Source organism: Plodia interpunctella, chromosome 3, assembly GCF_027563975.2.
Source record: "Plodia interpunctella isolate USDA-ARS_2022_Savannah chromosome 3, ilPloInte3.2, whole genome shotgun sequence".
Taxonomy (NCBI): Eukaryota; Metazoa; Arthropoda; class Insecta; order Lepidoptera; family Pyralidae; genus Plodia; species Plodia interpunctella.
The window spans coordinates 3619441-3638002 of NC_071296.1; the positions used below are offsets into that span (position 1 = coordinate 3619441).

Here is an 18562-nt window from a genome sequence, read left to right on the forward strand (position 1 = left end):
TGTTTGCATTTACGAACATTTATATATTCCTAAGATGATAAATATTTATGTTATTTTTTCTAATACGAACAGACAAACAGCAAATGCATAGATTAGGTAAATTATAGAATTATGTATAATTAAATTTTTCTAAATAATAGTATGGCAATGCAAATAATGTACCCACGAGCTGTCATTAAAATAAAAGTATAGGTCCACCATAATTACGACTTTTGTAGTCACACCTTCAAATCAAGCGCCTACTACATGTAATTACAGGTTATAATATCATTTATTACTTCTAATATCATTGTTTTCTCCTGATATCCTTAAATTTCAAGTAAAAATTTTTTGAAGAGAAAATTATATGCAGACTTTCCTCTGAGTCTTTACTTCATACCTTTACTACATTTTGACTTACATACCTCAATCTAATGCCAGGTCCACAGTCGCCGAACTCAGACACATGCCGCCTCTAATGCGTGAACATTGTGTAGTTAGTATGAATGTTTTTATTTACCGCAATGAAAAACCAGCAATGTATACCGAATCCGCTAAAGTTTGTCAAACTGTTCGACGAGTGTGTGAAGACGGCATTATAGAATCAAATCGCAAAATTCAAATTCAAAATCATTTCAGAAATTAGACCTTCACAGGCACTTTTTCTCATCAATTTTTATATTTATAGTTATTTCTCACAAGCTACAAACAACTGGCATTTCGGAACGACCACTGCTGAGAAGAGATGCCGAAAGAAACTCATTTGAACAGTGTTGGTCCCTATCATGCCAGATCGGCTTACTATTATTGTTTCTTACAATGTTTTTTTTCTAGTAATTTATAAAAGTACATAATGTACATAGTCAAAAGGTATATCAAAACAGGTTATGATTGTGATCCGAGTGCTGATTATTATATATATATATATATATATACATCGATGTGAAACACAATTAACTTACATAAAAATATATGAGAAACGAGATGACCAGTTCCCTCTGGCAGCACCCGTTCACGAGTTGACGCATGGGTCAGCCATCGCGTAGCTCAAACATAATAGAGTGAACCTCACGACCCGGCCCACGACGCCACTACCAGATTGACCATTTGAGTGAACATGACACACTCGATTCCTATAATACACTTCATAGCCTCTGCAGGGAGTTTATTGAATAATTTTACACTTTGACCCACGAAAGACCGCCGAACCTTTTTAAGCCTGAATCTGTTCATACTAAGTTTGTGCTTATTTCTAGTGTTTACACTATTTACTTCGTTTAATTTTTTATATAAATGTAAATTTGATTTGACAAAAATGAGCACATCAAAGATATACTGAGATACAACAGTGAGGATGTTAATTAAAGAAGGAGGAGGACAACCTCGGTGGCGCAGTGGTAAGATTCTTGCCACTGAACCGAGAGGTCCCGGGTTCGATCCCCGGTCGGGTCATGATGGAAAATGGTCTTTTTCTGATTGGCCCGGGTCTTGGATGTTGATTTATATATGTATTTATTATAAAATATAGTATCGTTGAGTTAGTATCCCATAACACAAGTCTCGAACTTACTTTGGGACTAGCTCAATCTGTGTGATTTGTCCCAATATATTTATTTATTATTTATTATTATTAATTGATTTGAAGAGAATCTCGAGGTTTTAATCCGTAAATAAAACGAATAGCTATTTTCTGTAATACAAAAAAAATTCCTATCTCAGCTGCATTACCCCAAGCTAATAGTCCATAGGACATAATGCAATAATAATGAAAATAGCTGAAATACACAAGTCTAGCTGTGTCTATGTTCGTACACTGTCTGATCCTTGTCATTGCAAAAGCTGCCGTACTAAGTCACTACACAAGTCGCTTTGTCAATCAGTAAGGAATCATTCGCCTACTTACTAACCTACCTACTAATCTACGTTTAAAATGTTGTGTTGTTCCGGTAAAAACACAATAAATTTATATCAATTCTCAATCATTATCTGGGGGCACGGCAGTGCCCCCGCAAGTCGAGCAAAAAAAAGAAGCGGCACGGCCGTACCATCCTTTCTCGAAGCATAATATTTTTTTGGGCGACTAGGACTGCAGTAAACTGGGAACGCGGTCCCAGTCGCCCAATCACAGTAAATGTCATATTTTATCGAGACTTTGTTGGAGAAGACCAAGTTTACCAATATAGTTTTTTGGGGTGAGACTGGAACAGTCACGCAACAAAAAAAAATGTGAATTATTTTTTATCACATAACTACAGCACAGCCATCTATTGATAAAACGTGAGACTACTCACACATACCTTGCGAAACCGTACACTACACGTCCATCTATTTATCATTTTCTCCTTTAGGCGATAGATGGTACTAGTAGTCGATGCATGGGTTAATTGATAACAAACAACAAAAACATACAGGTAAAACAGGTAATTTATTACAAGGTTAAATTTCTATCAATTCTTAAAATATCTCGGTATTTTTTATCAATTCCAATAGATTCCTGACCTACGTTTACAGATTTTACTCTCACGGGCCTGGGAGCGAAGAAAAGACGTTAGTAGAAAGCGCTAGCTGCTTCTCTTCTCGCGCAGATTGTAAAAGGTAAGCAAGGCTTTAAAATTGCCTTAAAAGTAAGTATTTTCTCTTATGATTGTTATTGCTAACGCCTATGTCAGAATTTATTGAAGTCACCTAAAGGCATCTGAATGAGTTTTACGAAATAATCGCGAAACAATTCGACATTCGGTTTCGATGTAGGTATATTGCTAGTTTTTCCTTGCAATTAATAAAAAACCTCAAACAAATTTCCATGTGCGCCAATTACTTTGCCATCTGTAATTCGCTGATAATGTATAGCCGGCATAACAGACAGGTACCTACCTAATTGAGTGATTCAAGCCCAGTCAATTGTCCTGTACAATCCTGTATTATGACCTGTCTATTGCGACAATGAAGATTATTCACCTTCTTCGGAAAACACATTACGCGCCGCATAAGTGCGCCTGTCCATTAACCTTGCTATCCACTAATTAATGTATGTCATCGAGAAGAGATATCTATGCCGTTTTGTGCACCAATCAGTCAATATTTTTCAAGTGTGATTCCATAAATCATTAAAATGTTTTCTTCCTGGAACACCCAAGTGCACTGAGTGTGTGAGAAATTCAGACACACTCCCGTCGAACAGTTTGCCAAATGGCGGATTCGGTATACATTGCTGTTTCTCATTGCGGTAAATAAAAGCACTCATATTAACTACACAATGTTCACGCATTCGCATCGGCATGTGTCTGAGTTCGACGACAGTGTGGAGCTGGAGATGACATTAGGAGACTTACTTCGGGGAGCAAAACAAAAACACTTGGAATACTGGACTGTATATTTCAAGCAACAATTGACTGGGATCTTCTCAGAAGCAACATTATTGAACATACTTACAGCGCATACATTAACTTTGAAATTTGTCATACCTATCTAATGTAATAAATAGTAAATCTTCGTAAATAGTTATTTTACTAGTTTGTTTTCAACTTTTGAGTCATAACAACCAACACGCCATCATTAATATTTCTTTTTTTAAATGGCATGTTGGTCTTCTTTGAAAACTCTTCTTTGGTATCATCGCAATTCAGGTCATACCTTATAGGAATGTCTTTGACGTTTAAAGCTTCGATTTCAAGTGACACTATACGCCGGCACCGGCCGGCAGGCGTCGTGTCAGCTGTCGCCACTGACACTCCTCACTCTTCTGATCAGCTCCTCGACTTTCTTATATGGACTTTGACATCTCTCCTGATTCACATCAATAAGATACGGACCGTCCGTTTCCCTGGCTTCAGGAGTATGGTGCCCACTGGAACTATCAGTCACCCTATTCAGAAATGGCTCCGCATCAGGTGCAGATCCCGATGTAGCCATATCCCTTTTTGCTTCAGTTGCAGCTGTCTCTGCCTCTTTCTGCCTTAACCATACTGGAGAATTTACGTATACTTTTGGTCGCTCCCTTAGAGCATTGCATCTTTCTAACGCCGGCCTCCTGACAGGAACTGGCGGTCTATACGCTGCTGGGATAGGCACTCCTCGTCCAATGATCGAAAGAAGAAGACCTTTCATAGCAGCTCGGAAGTCTTTTAAATGATAAGCATATAGTAAAGGATTTATAGCAGAGTTCAGATGAGAAAATATAATGCAGAAGTAAGTCAGAGAATTAGGGATGTCCAGGTCGGGTTTGAACGTTTTGATGGCGTTGATCGTGTAGAGAGGAATCCAACATATGATGAAGAAAAAGACGATAATGGCGAGGTTCTGCGTAGCTTTGACTTCGCGTTTCTGAGCTGCACCCAGGACGCGGAGCATGGTGCCTCCAGCCATGCGGCCCCGGCTTCCTTCCACTGTCATCACTTCGCTTAGCTGGAAAAATAAAATAGATATGCGTTATATAAACACAATATACAAACTATTCGATTATATCACCTATTAATGAAATATTTATCAGTATTGGTTTTGGACGTACATTACTTAACGGTCGGGTGTTACATACCTAATACCAAGCATTATAGAGGTAAATCAGTAAGTCTGTCCCTTCTTTGAATTATAAATTCAAGCAAAATACCCAATTTTAAATTTAACTATACGAATGAGGTCATCTTACGAATGCGAATGTAATTGATAAATATCATTTCTTAGATCCTCCAGCCCATCTATTCACACTTTCATCCAAACTTTCGTAGTAGTGTAAATGATGTTGTCAGTGTAGATTACCTGCTTAACAACAACCCTATATATGTGAGCGTAGAAGGCAGCCAACAGGACGCTGGGGGTGACGATGGTGGCGAAGTAGAGGAACAAGAGGTAGTTGTAGTCCATAACTTCCACGAAGTAGCAGCCAGGGGCGGCCTCCACGTCAGCGTGCCAGCCGAAGAGCGGCAGCAGTCCGACTAGGGCTCCAGACACCCAGCACACGGAGATTATCACTGAAAAGTGGAAAAAAAATCATAAATGGTAAAATCCGTAAAGTTTTTACATGAAAATTCGAAAACTAAGCTGCATTGAGGATGGTAGTGAGTGATGGTGTGTATTGTCCATGGAATTAGTAGGTACCTACTCCGTACTTACTGAATCCATAATATTGTCAATATTTGTAAAACTCAGATTTTTGACTCAATCTATGTGACTTTTTGTTACTATATACTCGTATTTATATTTATATAACAAAACACGTCATCTATTTTGACAACTATATCGTACTACCTTACTGACCCTAGCTAAATTCCTATTAATCCACATTTATGAACCAATTTGACATTGTATTGTATACATACATACATCACAATTTACTGTATATATTATAATTTTGTGTTGTCTAGCATGCATGTTTTGCATATTATGTCTGTTAATCTGTATGTGTCTATATATATATATATATATATATATTTTTTCCCACGGAAGCAGTTAATTTTCCGGGACGAATGGTACCCTATGTTCTTCTTCGTACTTCAAAGTACAAAAAAAATTTCAAAAACCTGAAGTGTTAACAAACAAACAAATGAACAAACTTTCTTTCGCATTTCTAATATTAGGATTAGCATTAGTTATTATGAAGGAAAAACTAAATAAATTATTTTCGACTAAGTAAGTATCGGCATAAAGTAAATATTGTGTATAAAATTATGAATACCTTGAAATCGCTAGTTAATTTTAATTCTGCCAATCAATTGCCATTTTTCGTTCTTATTTAATCATGCTTGGTATGTGTTCAGGGTTGCGTCATTCGTTTAATACATGCACAATTCCAGACTGGCATTATAATGTAGGTATACATATACAGCCAATTGCAAACAGACGTATGAAAACGTTACAGAAGACAATGACGTTTACATAACATGTATTGTGTTTTATGCTTTAATGGTGATATGTTTAGAAATAAGCATTCTCACAATAACTTCAATATCAGATTCATCGAGGTTTAAGAATATTCTGACGACATTTATAGGAATACTCGTATACAAAGAGTTAAGTACATAATTCCCTGGTCAGGTCATGGAAAATGACTGATTTATCGAAGTTTAAGAATATTCTGACGACATTTATAGGAATAGGTACTAGCTGCGCCCCGGGCTTCGCTCCCGTGAGAATTTCGAGATAAAAATTACCCTATGTGTTACTCCAGGTTATATTCTATCCGTGTAGTAAATTTCATAACAATCCGTCCAGTAGATTTCGCGTGAAAGAGTAAAAACATACATATAAACACATACATCCTCACAAACTATTGCATTTATAATACTAGCTCTGCCTCGATATAGGTTAATGAAATAAGTTTTTTACAAAAATGTCATTTTCTACACAAGCTTTTATTGTTGTCAGAGATCTTAGTGCGCTCAATGCGTGATGAAAAACTATGTCTGTGCAGTAAACCGTTGAGGAATCCCCTGGTCTGGAACCGTTCCTGAGTGCACCATGTGGTGCATAATGCATCGTCGTCCCCACTAAAGTGCTGTTCGCTGTACCTACGTCCATACATTATGTTCACGTGTCGCTTTATCTCAAGGAGGACGTGAGGTTAAAAACTACAAGGCAGTAACCGAGACTTGACGTATGATAAATTAGAAATACTAACAAACCTTATATGAACAACCAAATTAGTTGTCATAACAAGCTATGTTTTCAATACATATTAATCGTGTCCATAATAACTTGATTTGATAACTGCGTTGCGGCAATGCGTTATCTAGATGACAAATTCAAGGAAGATACTAAAAACCTCATATTTTTTATCAGAAAAAGATATGTACTTGAAAATATGTTTGATATACCTATATAGACATCACTAGATAACGTGTATATTTTTCACATATTTTTATTTCATTGAGAGACAGGCTTCTTATCATATCATCGCTGAATTAGGTCAAAAATTTATTTTAAAAAATCTGGGAATAAAAAAGTTAGATACATTTATTTAATTTAAAATAAGTATAGTTGTTGGGTTATATGGCAATACCGCTGCTAATTCCATTTTTCCATGCTAATATAATAAACGCTAAAATCGTCTGTCACACTTTTTCGCTTCTACACCGCTGGGCCGATTTTGATAAAATTTAGAATGGACGACCCGAGATCAAAGAAATCGCAGGCGCAGGTTGCGGGCGACAGCTAGTTACATTACAAGTTCCTAGTCGGAGAGCCAATGTTTTGAATACGTATTTGTTTAATTTCTTTTATGAATTGATAAAGAAATTGCACACTGTTACTTTTAAAATATTCCATTTTTGAAATTCATATCAATGTAAGTATATTAAGTTGATAGGGACTTGCTAACTAAATTAACAAGGATAATAAATTACACAAGTTCATAACTACATTTTCCGAATGAGTCAAGAACGGGCCCTATAGTTATAAAACCGCAAACTATGCCCATTTCAAATACAAACTTTGCAATAGCAGTCATAATAATTTTGAATGCGGGTATTAAAGGTGAGTTGCACCAGTCTACTTTGACGTTGACTTTAACCTGCGCGCCGCCGACCTTTGGACAAAATAGAGTTCTTTGCGTTTTCCAGCACAGGTTAAAGTTGACTCATCAAAGTTGACTGGTACAACCCACTAAGACTGCTATAACTGTCTATTGTTAACTCTTTATCTGAATAGGTCTCCTTGTACTTAAATTGGCTTTTAGGAACAAAAGGGTACGAATCACTTAGTCCATAATTATATCACTTCAGAGGTAAAATAATTTTATAATGTTCCACTTATTAAGTGTATTTCAGTACCTATATCTTTGTCATGTACTAAATTTACATAGTATAATATACAATTAGAATTAAAACCAGACATCATACGTAGTGATGTTTTAGAAATATCTAGGTACCTATTATTATGCCCAAATAAAAACTATAAGGGGGTATGTTTGTTACTTCGTCACGCTGTGAATGGCTAGGTCAATTTTTTATGGAATTTGGTATTGAGGTAGCTATATGGTACCTTGGATGGGAAAGTGCGCGATTCCCGTAGAATTTGGTCCAATAGTCTCATAGTCAATGGCGCTTTATTATTTTGTAGATGGCGATACTATGGATATATTTTTTTACAATAATTAGGCTTATAAGTGTATAAATCAATTACCTACGATTATAAACGAAAAAATTTCAAAATGTCAAAGTTCAATGCAATTTATGAGTTACAAAAAACACACAGGCTCGGAGGTATTTTGGTAGGGCAAAAGTAAGAGTTATAAGTCGATAATCCTAATGGATAGTAATAGCCCTGTGCATTAGGCTTGGGATTTAGGCGTAAGTGTTATGAATATAGGCTTTTTTTTATTTATTATTATTATGTTAGTATGGTTTATAATAAATATCTGGTATATTTCGAAATTAGCACTTTTATTCATTATAAAAGATACTTTAAACTAAAATATGTTTTGACACTATCGCACGTTACAATATTTGACATTGACAGATCGATACAAAACATAATTTATACGAATTTTATACGAATAAAAGTGTAACTTCACGTTCTATCTATGGTAACTACAAAATATCTGGCATTTAAGCCTGGCATATTAACTTCATAAGAATACCTAAAAAAACCTTTTTTACAGTCGATGCTAAGCCCATATTTCTAGTACTAATTTCTAAATCCAAAGCCCACCGAGCCTGGACATAATAAAGACAATTGAAGAACAATAGGATCTGTGAACTGTGGTGTCAAAGTATGCATTAACATTTTAAATGATTTTATATTTCAAGTGTCAATTGTTTTTTTTTTAAAGTAAGTATATCAAGGCACGTCACGTGCACATATTAATAGCATCCTTGAACATCCAATAGTATATAGATAAACGAAATAAAATCTATAGGTTATAGAATTACAAACAGGAAAAAAAGAACAGAATAACACAGATTTTTCCTTACTCGATTTCAAGATAGGATAACTCCGTTATTGTATCTACAGAGAAATGACGACATGGAATGTAACTTATTCAATATAAAGAATTAAAGCATAAAGAGAATTATCAACATTGACGATGATATTCTCATCGGTAACCTTAATATAAAAAAAATATTAAAATGTTATCAGTTTTCTTTTTGTTGATCTATGTATCAGTCACAATTATGACAAAGACTGTGCTGGCGTCATTACTATAGGAAAAGTGTACAGCTGTGTAGTGTGACGAATAACAGAATGCAACACACACATGCCTTTTTTACATGCAGACTTCAATAGACTAAACATGTGTTTAGTCAGACATACGTCTTCAAATAACGCTATGTGACTTGTATGTAAATTTTCTGATATTGTTTTAAAAAATGAATTAGGTAGAAGAGAGCGACATTAAATTTCTCATATATAATGAGCTCTCTTTCGAATCAATCCAACTGTATCAATAGACTGACCAATTTTTCATTAAGTAGAACCAACCCGATCCTTTGTCACGATGCTTCTTCGAGAATCCAGTTCATATCCCTCATATTATTCAGATATATCAGCATAACACGCTCTCCGCTACATAATTGAATATTTTGAAGGGAAATACTCTTATCTTTCGAAGAAATGTGTCGTTTTATATCACGTTTCATTGGACATATTCTGTTCTAACCACAAAATACATACACAGTTAATAACTTTACATTTGATTCGATTTTCACAACATATAATTAGATATTGGATATTGTAGATTGTACTGAATAATTTAAATAAATAATAAATAAATAAGATATTTTACCAAGTCCAAGTATATTTCGCTATTGAATTCCTGTTTTAATTAACTCATTTACATAAAGGCAATAAACTCAAGATTCTGATTACAGTTTGCGTCTCCTTGCTTCAATTTTCACATGACAGTAAGCCCTACGTCAGAATTATTTGCTCAAAGCCGATTAGTCATGACATGAAACAAGATGTGCCGTGACGTCATCGGAAACGAGACAACGATTTACACTAGCGGAATCCACAGGTACCATATTATACTCTGAGCATATTCCCATGCTTAGGCATGAACACACTCCGTTTTTTCCACAGGTTTTTCCTTCAGAGTCCTGACATGTAAACAATCTTCACAGCACTTTTCTTTAAATAAAGCATACAGGGACTTTTGGGGTAACCGTATAAAGTATTTTGAACACTGTTTTCCATTCGGGTTAAAAGAAAAACAGAAATAAACAGTAACACTTTCTTAAATTTTCGTTTTTTCTTCTTTCGTTACACTTATAAAAGTGTTCGAAGCAAAACAACTTAAACACCCAAATTAGTGTTACAGGAATAATTCTGGAACAGATTCAATGTGTAACACTTGGGAATGTGTTTCCTTTATTATGGTATTTTTAAGTCCCTGAAGCAAATATTAGTTCAATCGTACACATTGTATTAGTATTTTAAAATCCCATATTTATTAATAACGAAAGTAATTTTCTAAAAAGTCTAAATTAAATGATATCGCTATAACATCATGAAGGGACATAGTAAGATGGTTTACTTAAAAAACTTGTAAGAAATAAACGGAGTTTAGGTAAGGAATTTAAAAAAAACGTAATTAGGATATCAAAATCGACCGGAAGTGATTACATTATTTCACATTGTTACGATGCAATAAGTGCAAAGTAAAAAAACTACAATGGAAGCCATAAAAAGTCGATTGAATTGAGATTTTAAAGAACAATGTCTGATTTACAAACGCTACTGAATTTTCAAGCCTTAATTTTTCATTGATATGATTTGAAAACAGCAAACAAAATATTGAAATTATTTGAAAATAAAATTGCATTAAGTCTAAAAATATTTATTACAACATATCACAAATAATACTTAGTTGCTAAAATCTAATTTAGATGGGATTATGAATTATGTGATAACTTTTACGATGTAATTGTCCCCATTCCATCGTGTAGATGTTTTTCGTCTTCTTCGACTAGACCGAAAATATCATTATTCAAGATAAAAATATGCAAACATAACAATGTGTGTTTATTTTTAAGTGATTCATTAATATTAAAGGCTTATTCTGTAGCTACCACGTATGCTTGTGATGTTAAGATTTAAAAATTCAATGTTCAGATAATTATTTCCAGAACAGATGCCTTAATTTGAAAAAATCAGACTCTATTAAATAGGGCCGTAATACCGTTGTTTACGCCCAGAACTTTCATGCTATTAGATCGATAAACAATACAATATTTATATTAATTGTGATAATTTTTAACGACATCAATATATATTATATAGTAATCAGCCTTATTCAGACATACACATTCAAAAAGTTAAGTATCTAATAAATAACAAATGCAGCTAAAATGGCTGTCAACACTGTAAAAGTAGGAATATGTCTTATTGCTGAATTCTTTTTCAGTGACTGTACAGCATATGCCTGCAGCAATCCACAATCTACCGACATTTTCATATTAGACGTCGGGGACGTCTTCATAACGTAACACTTCATTTGCGGCGTCACTTCTATCGGCTTTCCTTTCACTTCCAAAGCGTTGACCGTCGTGGTGTTTGTGGTTGTTGTCGTCACTGAGGACGTCGACGTGCTATTAACTGCATTGCCAGTAACATTTGTGGCTATCAACGTTCCATTAGGAAGCATTACTTCGCCTCCCATAAGACCGACCGGATTTGCATTATTCACAGTTGTAGTATTGGTCACTGTCACAGTCACCACAGTCATGTTACCCTGAGCGTTGGGAGACGCGGTAGTCGAGGTGGCTTGATATTGGAATATATAACTGGATATAATCTGGCAATCGATTCTCGTTTCCTCATAATCTCCGTTGTCTTTCCTTAATCCAAACTTACACACTTCACCTGGTTGGGTTTGATAAGTCTTGTGACTTTGGCTGTTTGCATACACGCCTGCTCCGAGGACGCCGAGATTCAGCAACGCCAGGCCAGCCAGTAAGGTTCCGTATTTACTTCCTGAATCCTTATACTGATACACGTACGTAGGCGGGGGACTGTGGTACACGGGGAAGTTGTTGGACACACCAGTAGAACTTGTATATCTTATTTGTTGAGGAGGGTTGTAATTATAATGGTAGTGGTTATTTATCGTCGTGTGTGTAGATGTATGCGATGGAGAGTTTGGTTTATAGCCGGAATTAGGGTATTTATGACCTTGTGAGCCTGATCCTGATAGACCAGTAGAGCCTGGGTAAGAGTGTCCTCCGCCGCCTCCTGATAGTCCACCACTAGAAGGATATCCATGGCTTGGAGGTCTATGTCCTGATCCGGAAAGGCCTCCAGATGACGGGTATGAATGATGACCTCCACCGGACAGCCCGCCTCGGCTGCTCGGGTAACTATGTCGGCCTCCGAAACCTCTCGCCCCTTTACTCGGATCGAACAAAGCAATCAACAAAAATGCACAAAACAGCGTCCGAGCATATTTAAACATTATGATTTTCGATTTTGCACTTCACAACAAAAAAGAATGCGCTTGCGTTGTTATTTTGACAAAAAGTAAACACACAACACTCCTACGCATACGCGCTAACGATCGACACTAATGCAACCGATAAAGTGGGGCAAGAGCATTGGCGTGCGACATTTCACTGGTGTGTTGCCACTGCTAAAAATAACTTGAATCAGAGTTGAAGCAGATTTCACTTTTATTTTATATTTAAGCTGTACTGTGAAGCAATTACATAAATATAATAATAAAACACATCTAAATCCTTAATATTCTTTCACTACACTATTTGACAATGCTTGATTACATTTGAAGAAAGACATTTGACACCAAACACAAAAAAAAACTGCATATTTTAATGTTGTGAAAAAAGTATTTAAACAGGAATGTTTTACTTTAATTGTTTTACTTCCAATAGTGGTATGATCAATAGCGATTTCTACACTTTCTACTAAGTATAGGTAGTACTACTATTCATTTACCATACATAAAATCACGCAGCGCCATCTTGTAACAGAGTTGTAATCTAAATCTAAAAGGGTAAGCACAGTTTGTCATTATCAAGCATGAATATTCCGGCTCCTCACTAGCGGACCAGTCCAATTCGCCGAACTTAGACCGTGTAAACAGCCGGCATGACCTTTCATGTGTATCGAAAGACATGGCATGACTGGTTTATACGACTAATGTCCTAATTGCCAATGATGAAGGGCTTAGCATGTCTTCTGAGGTACGAAATTATTTTTCTTCAACCTGATGTCAGCTACACACTATCGCCGAACTTTAAAGAAAAAGTTCACTATTATTATAGCAACTCAACAAATTCCTAAAACTACGTATCTATACGTAGGTATAGTGGCAGAAAAATAATAACCAACATAAAAAATTAAAAACACCAATAATGTAAAGCAATGATAGCAGAGCATCCGTTCACGTGGCCTAGTTGACAACAATGAGCTGTAAATTGCAATTTAATATTCTTTTTCATGCCGTAATCACGTTTCGTGAAGCAGTAACTTAGCATTGTTTCATGGGTTCGGTCGCCGCGGAAACGCGAACGATCATTTCCAGTCATGACGCTGAGCCAGCATAACATTTAAAATGTTACTCGCCATTCTAATCAGTGTGACAGCGGCAGGAGTACACGGTCAAGCGACTCCTAGTGTCAAAGACACCAATCCAGTGAAACCCTACATGTTCCCGATACCATTTGAGTTACCGAACAGAAATGATAAATCAGACCAGTGTTATGTCAGAATAGAAGACGTGGACCTTACTGAAACTCTTGTAGTGAAGTGTTACATAGCGCATGCGTTTCTCCGGGGTTACATACGTGATTACAACGATAGGAAGATGACGGAGGACGACGTCAACGTGAGCCTATGGAGCGAGCGACCAAGAAGTCAAGAAGACACTATCCCGAAGATCGACGACGACCCAAAAGCCGTCAAAGATTGGAAGACCACAACGGTCATGGACCCAATTATGGAAATGAGGATTTATGTTAGTCAAAAAGCAGATTGTAGACTAGTGATGTATAGCAGAGAAGGCATGTCAAATTACAAGGTCGATTGTGCACCGTTCCTATATTTCGTAAACGACAGAATCAGTGGGAGCGCTGTGTTTTTACACAGTAAAAATTGGCTGATTACCGTCTGCATTTTCCTCGTATTGATCAGGAAACAAGCAGCAAATTAGTCCCAGAAGGAAAAACGTAGAATAGATAAATAAATGAGAAAGAAAACTTGTCCATTAAGTCATATTTTGCTGGATTAAACATAATTAGGAATATCGTTTTGTGATAATATTTTAAGTACAAATAAACATAATTTAAGTTGATTTAAACACATTTATTGTTTCGAAATATGAAATATATTAGTGTGTACGTGAATTTCTTGAAGTGTATTGTTTGATAACATTTGTAGACCGATGTCTGGTAGTGAAGGTCGTTAAACAACAATTGGTTCCAATTCATTTGTCACAGAGTATCAAGTAAACAAAGAAAAAATATATCTTTTCAGCTTTACAGTGTCGTCTATAAAACTATTATTTTAGATATATTTAAACAACCGAATAATAAAAGTCACATACATACATTGACAAAAAACTACACGGGGAAATATAAAAAATATATCTATATAGTTTCATTATGTAGCACGGCAATATTATAATTTAATTTTCAACGATTTTTTTATAGACTATTTTAATGCTCTTTGTTCAAGATTAACCCTCACTTATTCCCGGCCTCGAAAGAAACCTTTTTGAAGATTCGGTTGTGATTTTATGATCTGCCGCCTGCCTCTCTTTGATATTGTTTTTGTTGCCACCTGTTTCTGCTCGCAAGAAGAGCTACTAAATATAGGTTTATTTCTGAAAATAAGATGGTATTAGATATTGCATGTTAGTAGTTACTATATATCATAAGTCATGATTGTGGATGGAACACGTAATAACTAGTGCGGAATACAGATTACATAAATATAGGCTGTGGCTGTAGAGGTAACGAACCAAGAGACACAGAATATGATACGGTTGGATTAATTTCCGTATTGGGATTGACGTGAAGGCTACACAATCATTATTCGCTTTGACTGAATAAGATCCAAGTTAATTCTCTCTTTGTGTCTAATCAGCGTGTTTTCCCGCCCCCTACCGCCGCCACAGAGCATCGGGGCCCACGAGCCGTTCCCCCATTTCGGCATCCTTAGTTTGACCATGTGCACACATATCATATAACACGGCAAGAGTAGGCAAAATAAAAAAATTGTGAGCACGTACAAATAGCCCACATAAGCATATCCTTTGATATGTGTCAATAAATGTAAGCATAAAATCGAGGTCCAAAAACAATCCGCCCCGTTATACCAATGGCACGTTTCATTGATATAATATCTGCAATCTTTAGTAAATATGGGTATATTTAGAAAAACAAAATTCAATACAATGATCCAAAACTGTATACATTGTACTTATTTGTTGTGAAGCTTTTTTGACGAGCGAAGCGAGCGAGGTCAAAATTTAAAAGGTATGTAGGATATGCCAATAGAATTTTCAAGTTCGTGGGGCATCTAAATCGGTTCAGTCGCTTTTGAAATATTCACAATTCTGTAAAAATGAATTGTATTCGCGAGGTCACTTCGGTGAACAACTAGTGATATTATGTTTATCATAGGAACAAAATATGTTTGTTTGTATGATAGCAAGCCAAAATAGGAAACATTTCTAAATAATATTTTCAACTGACTTAATATTCGCGTGTATGCTTTCCTTTCATTTTTGTGTTTATCTAAGAGTTTTTTCGTCGTTGAGTAACAAACATCCTCACTCACACACCTACCTACTATATTGTATTATTGCGCCTGCTCGATTCTAACTGCAACATTTTATGGCTCTTCTACTGTCGGCACAATACTTCCAGTAATATCGGCGAACTCAGGCAGATGCCGTCACGAATGGACATATATTGCGTACTTTATAAATTCCTTCTTTTATCGTGAGGAAAAACCAGCAATTTTACCGAATCTACCAAAGTTCAGCAAACTATATCGCGTTAATATACCTATATAGCTGCCATAAAGTATAAGGATGTTACGGATTAGAATTGGTGGAGTTACGCGACGACGGTCATGGATGAATGGCCTTTGCCCAGCAGTGGGACACTATAGGCTAATAAAAAAGTGTACAACGTAGTTTCAGTAAATGCAATAAGGTAATCAAGTAATATACCCACGTGGTCACCGCCTACGCAGTAGCTGAGTAGCGACATGACAGAGTCTCAATTAATTACAACTATCATTAGAGGTGTGTTTACAAGTAGAATAAAACAATAACGTGAATGCCCTTGTTAACCATCCCACTAATATTATAAATGAGAAAGTTGTATAAGGATGTATGTATGTGTGTATGTTTTTTACTGGCTCGATTGTTATGAAATTTGGTACACGGGTAGAATATAACTTGGAATAAATTCGTTATTTTTATACCGAAATTCCCACTATATCCCGCTATACTGAAAATAAGTCCCACTTGATGAAAAACATAATTATGTATCTCTAAACCCGTTCGATCGATAATATGAAATATTATATGGTGTTCATCCTTTATTTTCATTTCCTCCTAATAAACCACATTCACCCACATTATATAAATAAACAAAAGTATCAAAAACCTATATTATTTGGCTGTTAGATAATATTCCCCCTAGTGGGTATTGGAAACTATAAGACATATCTTAAAGGCGAATTAAGTGCACGTACCTTCAATCATTTACAGATATCTGATTGGCTGATCATAGAAATGAATAGCCAATCAAAAACGCAATCATTGGCATTTGTTTTTCAAGTTAAGGTTATTATTTTTATCTGTAGAACGGTTTGAATAGTTATATATTTTTCCTTTTCCTTAAAAATAACAAATTATGTTTATTTTGTTTGAATTTATCATTTTAAAATTAACCTGAAGTTTGGAACTTTCGTTACAGGATTCTTGAAGATTGGCGATTCGATTGAACTTTTATTATAAAAAAACCGGATTCAATGTGAAGCTAAAAATATTGGGTTCTGAATACCTATGCCGATAATTAGATAGGTGCGTGCCATATATCTGAAAGGGGACAGAAACAGTTTGCCAAATTGAAGTCGGAGATTGTTGGTAAGTAATAAATAACTGTAACTACATATAATACGTGTATAATTCGATAAATAAACAACGACGCCCACGTGTCATTCGAACCTAGTTTTAGTCTGAAATTGACTTCGAGATAAAACGATTATTTTCTAATGAGAAATGAGCTGTTGAAGCTTAATCACTATATTTAACTTTAGTATATCCTAAATCAATACTTATAAATGCGAAATTTGGTATGCATGACCTCCATTCAAACATAGGCTACTTTTACACGAAGGGCATTCGTGAATCAATTAAAGGAGAACGCAGGATTTGTGACGTAGGTATAGGGAGGTAAAATCGATGGCGGAAGATAGATAATAATAAACGGAAGCTGCTCCACCGACAAGAACAACGTTGTTAAATGCTTGATGATAAGTTGCTAGGACATTGGCACGCATATATTATCCTCACATTTCCTCTCAATACCGAGCGAAATTATTAAAATGTATACCCCTCTCGTTCATAAGAAATGTCCCAATTTCTTTTCAAAAGTATAATGGAAGTGCATTTCATTTTTCCCACACGATTTTTCTCAATGATCGTCGTCTCACGGTAACATAATAGAATACTGCAGAATAAAAAAAAATGTAATGATTATTCCAGACATTTTCAACGTTATTCAAATTACTTACCTCGATAATGGAACACAAAAATGAAAGGAATGTTGGTTGAGGAAAGTATTTAGCTCTAATTTAATTTAATTTATGTAATATAGCATCGTTGAGTTAGTATCCCATATCACAAATTTCGAACTTACTTTGGGGCTAACTCAATCTGTGTGATTTGTTCCTATATGTATATTGTATTTTTCAAATTAAAGATGAACCGTCATTTTGGTTTTAAAAACACAGCCCTACAGAAGCGCTAGTTATATTTATTTGCCAGTAGAGTGGAGCCATTTCGGAGTTTCAAATTAGATTATCATTTTGTGGTAGGTAGTAAACTTAGATATCATTTACTAAAAATATTCATTTTTTTGTTAAAAGTCATTTTTTTATTTTACTTAAATACATCACTTACACATTAACGTCATAAATGTACTTAAAACTAAGTCTGCGCAACAAATTTCACCGCTGCCGCACTTCTGTGATTACATGTACAATTGAACAACATGATAAAGTAAAGCTGTATACAATATTGTAAAATAAAGATTCAATCCAAAGGAAAAAATCGCACAATGCAAATGAGGACCTTTTTGATAAGAAGTTCCAGTTGATATCTTAACGAAGATTAGGATAATAATATACTTTTGTCACGTGCCTCGTCAAGGTCGCAGTACCAAGAGCGAAGGTTGCAATAAACCGGAACACGACCCTTGTGCCCCCCTACCAAGGGCTGGTTAAGAGGGCGTCAAGCGAACCATTTTTCATAAAGCCGTCACCGTGCACTATTAAGTTCTATATTAGCTATAGATTGGCACTATTCACTACTATACCAACTTAATTTTTCGTTATCGACTTATAGCAAGAACGCTTTCAGTTTAACCAACACATGTCAACAATGTTCTATACATAT

General features: G+C 35.5%; 2 protein-coding genes across 2 annotated transcripts in view; both read right to left on the bottom strand.

The window, feature by feature from the left end:
- Window positions 1-3338: 3338 nt before the first annotated feature.
- AdoR (Adenosine receptor) overlaps window positions 3339-18562 on the bottom strand; it is a 44234-nt gene continuing 29010 nt past the window's right edge. Inside the window, exons 2-3 of the mRNA XM_053769881.2 lie at window positions 4735-4946; window positions 3339-4383 (exon numbers count right to left, since the gene is read on the bottom strand). Of these exons, the coding sequence (XP_053625856.1) occupies window positions 3691-4383; window positions 4735-4946 (905 nt within the window). The 3' untranslated portion in view covers window positions 3339-3690. The remainder of the gene's footprint in view (window positions 4384-4734; window positions 4947-18562) is intronic.
- Window positions 10735-12551, bottom strand: LOC128683859 (uncharacterized). Its single transcript, XM_053769883.1, has one exon. The coding sequence runs from the start codon at window positions 12362-12364 to the stop codon at window positions 11237-11239; it is 1128 nt and encodes a 375-aa protein (XP_053625858.1). The 5' UTR covers window positions 12365-12551; the 3' UTR covers window positions 10735-11236.

Excerpts from the sequence above, each read along its gene's own strand:
- LOC128683859 (XM_053769883.1), bottom strand. The coding sequence starts at position 12,364 with ATGTTTAAATATGCTCGGACGCTGTTTTGTGCATTTTTGTTGATTGCT.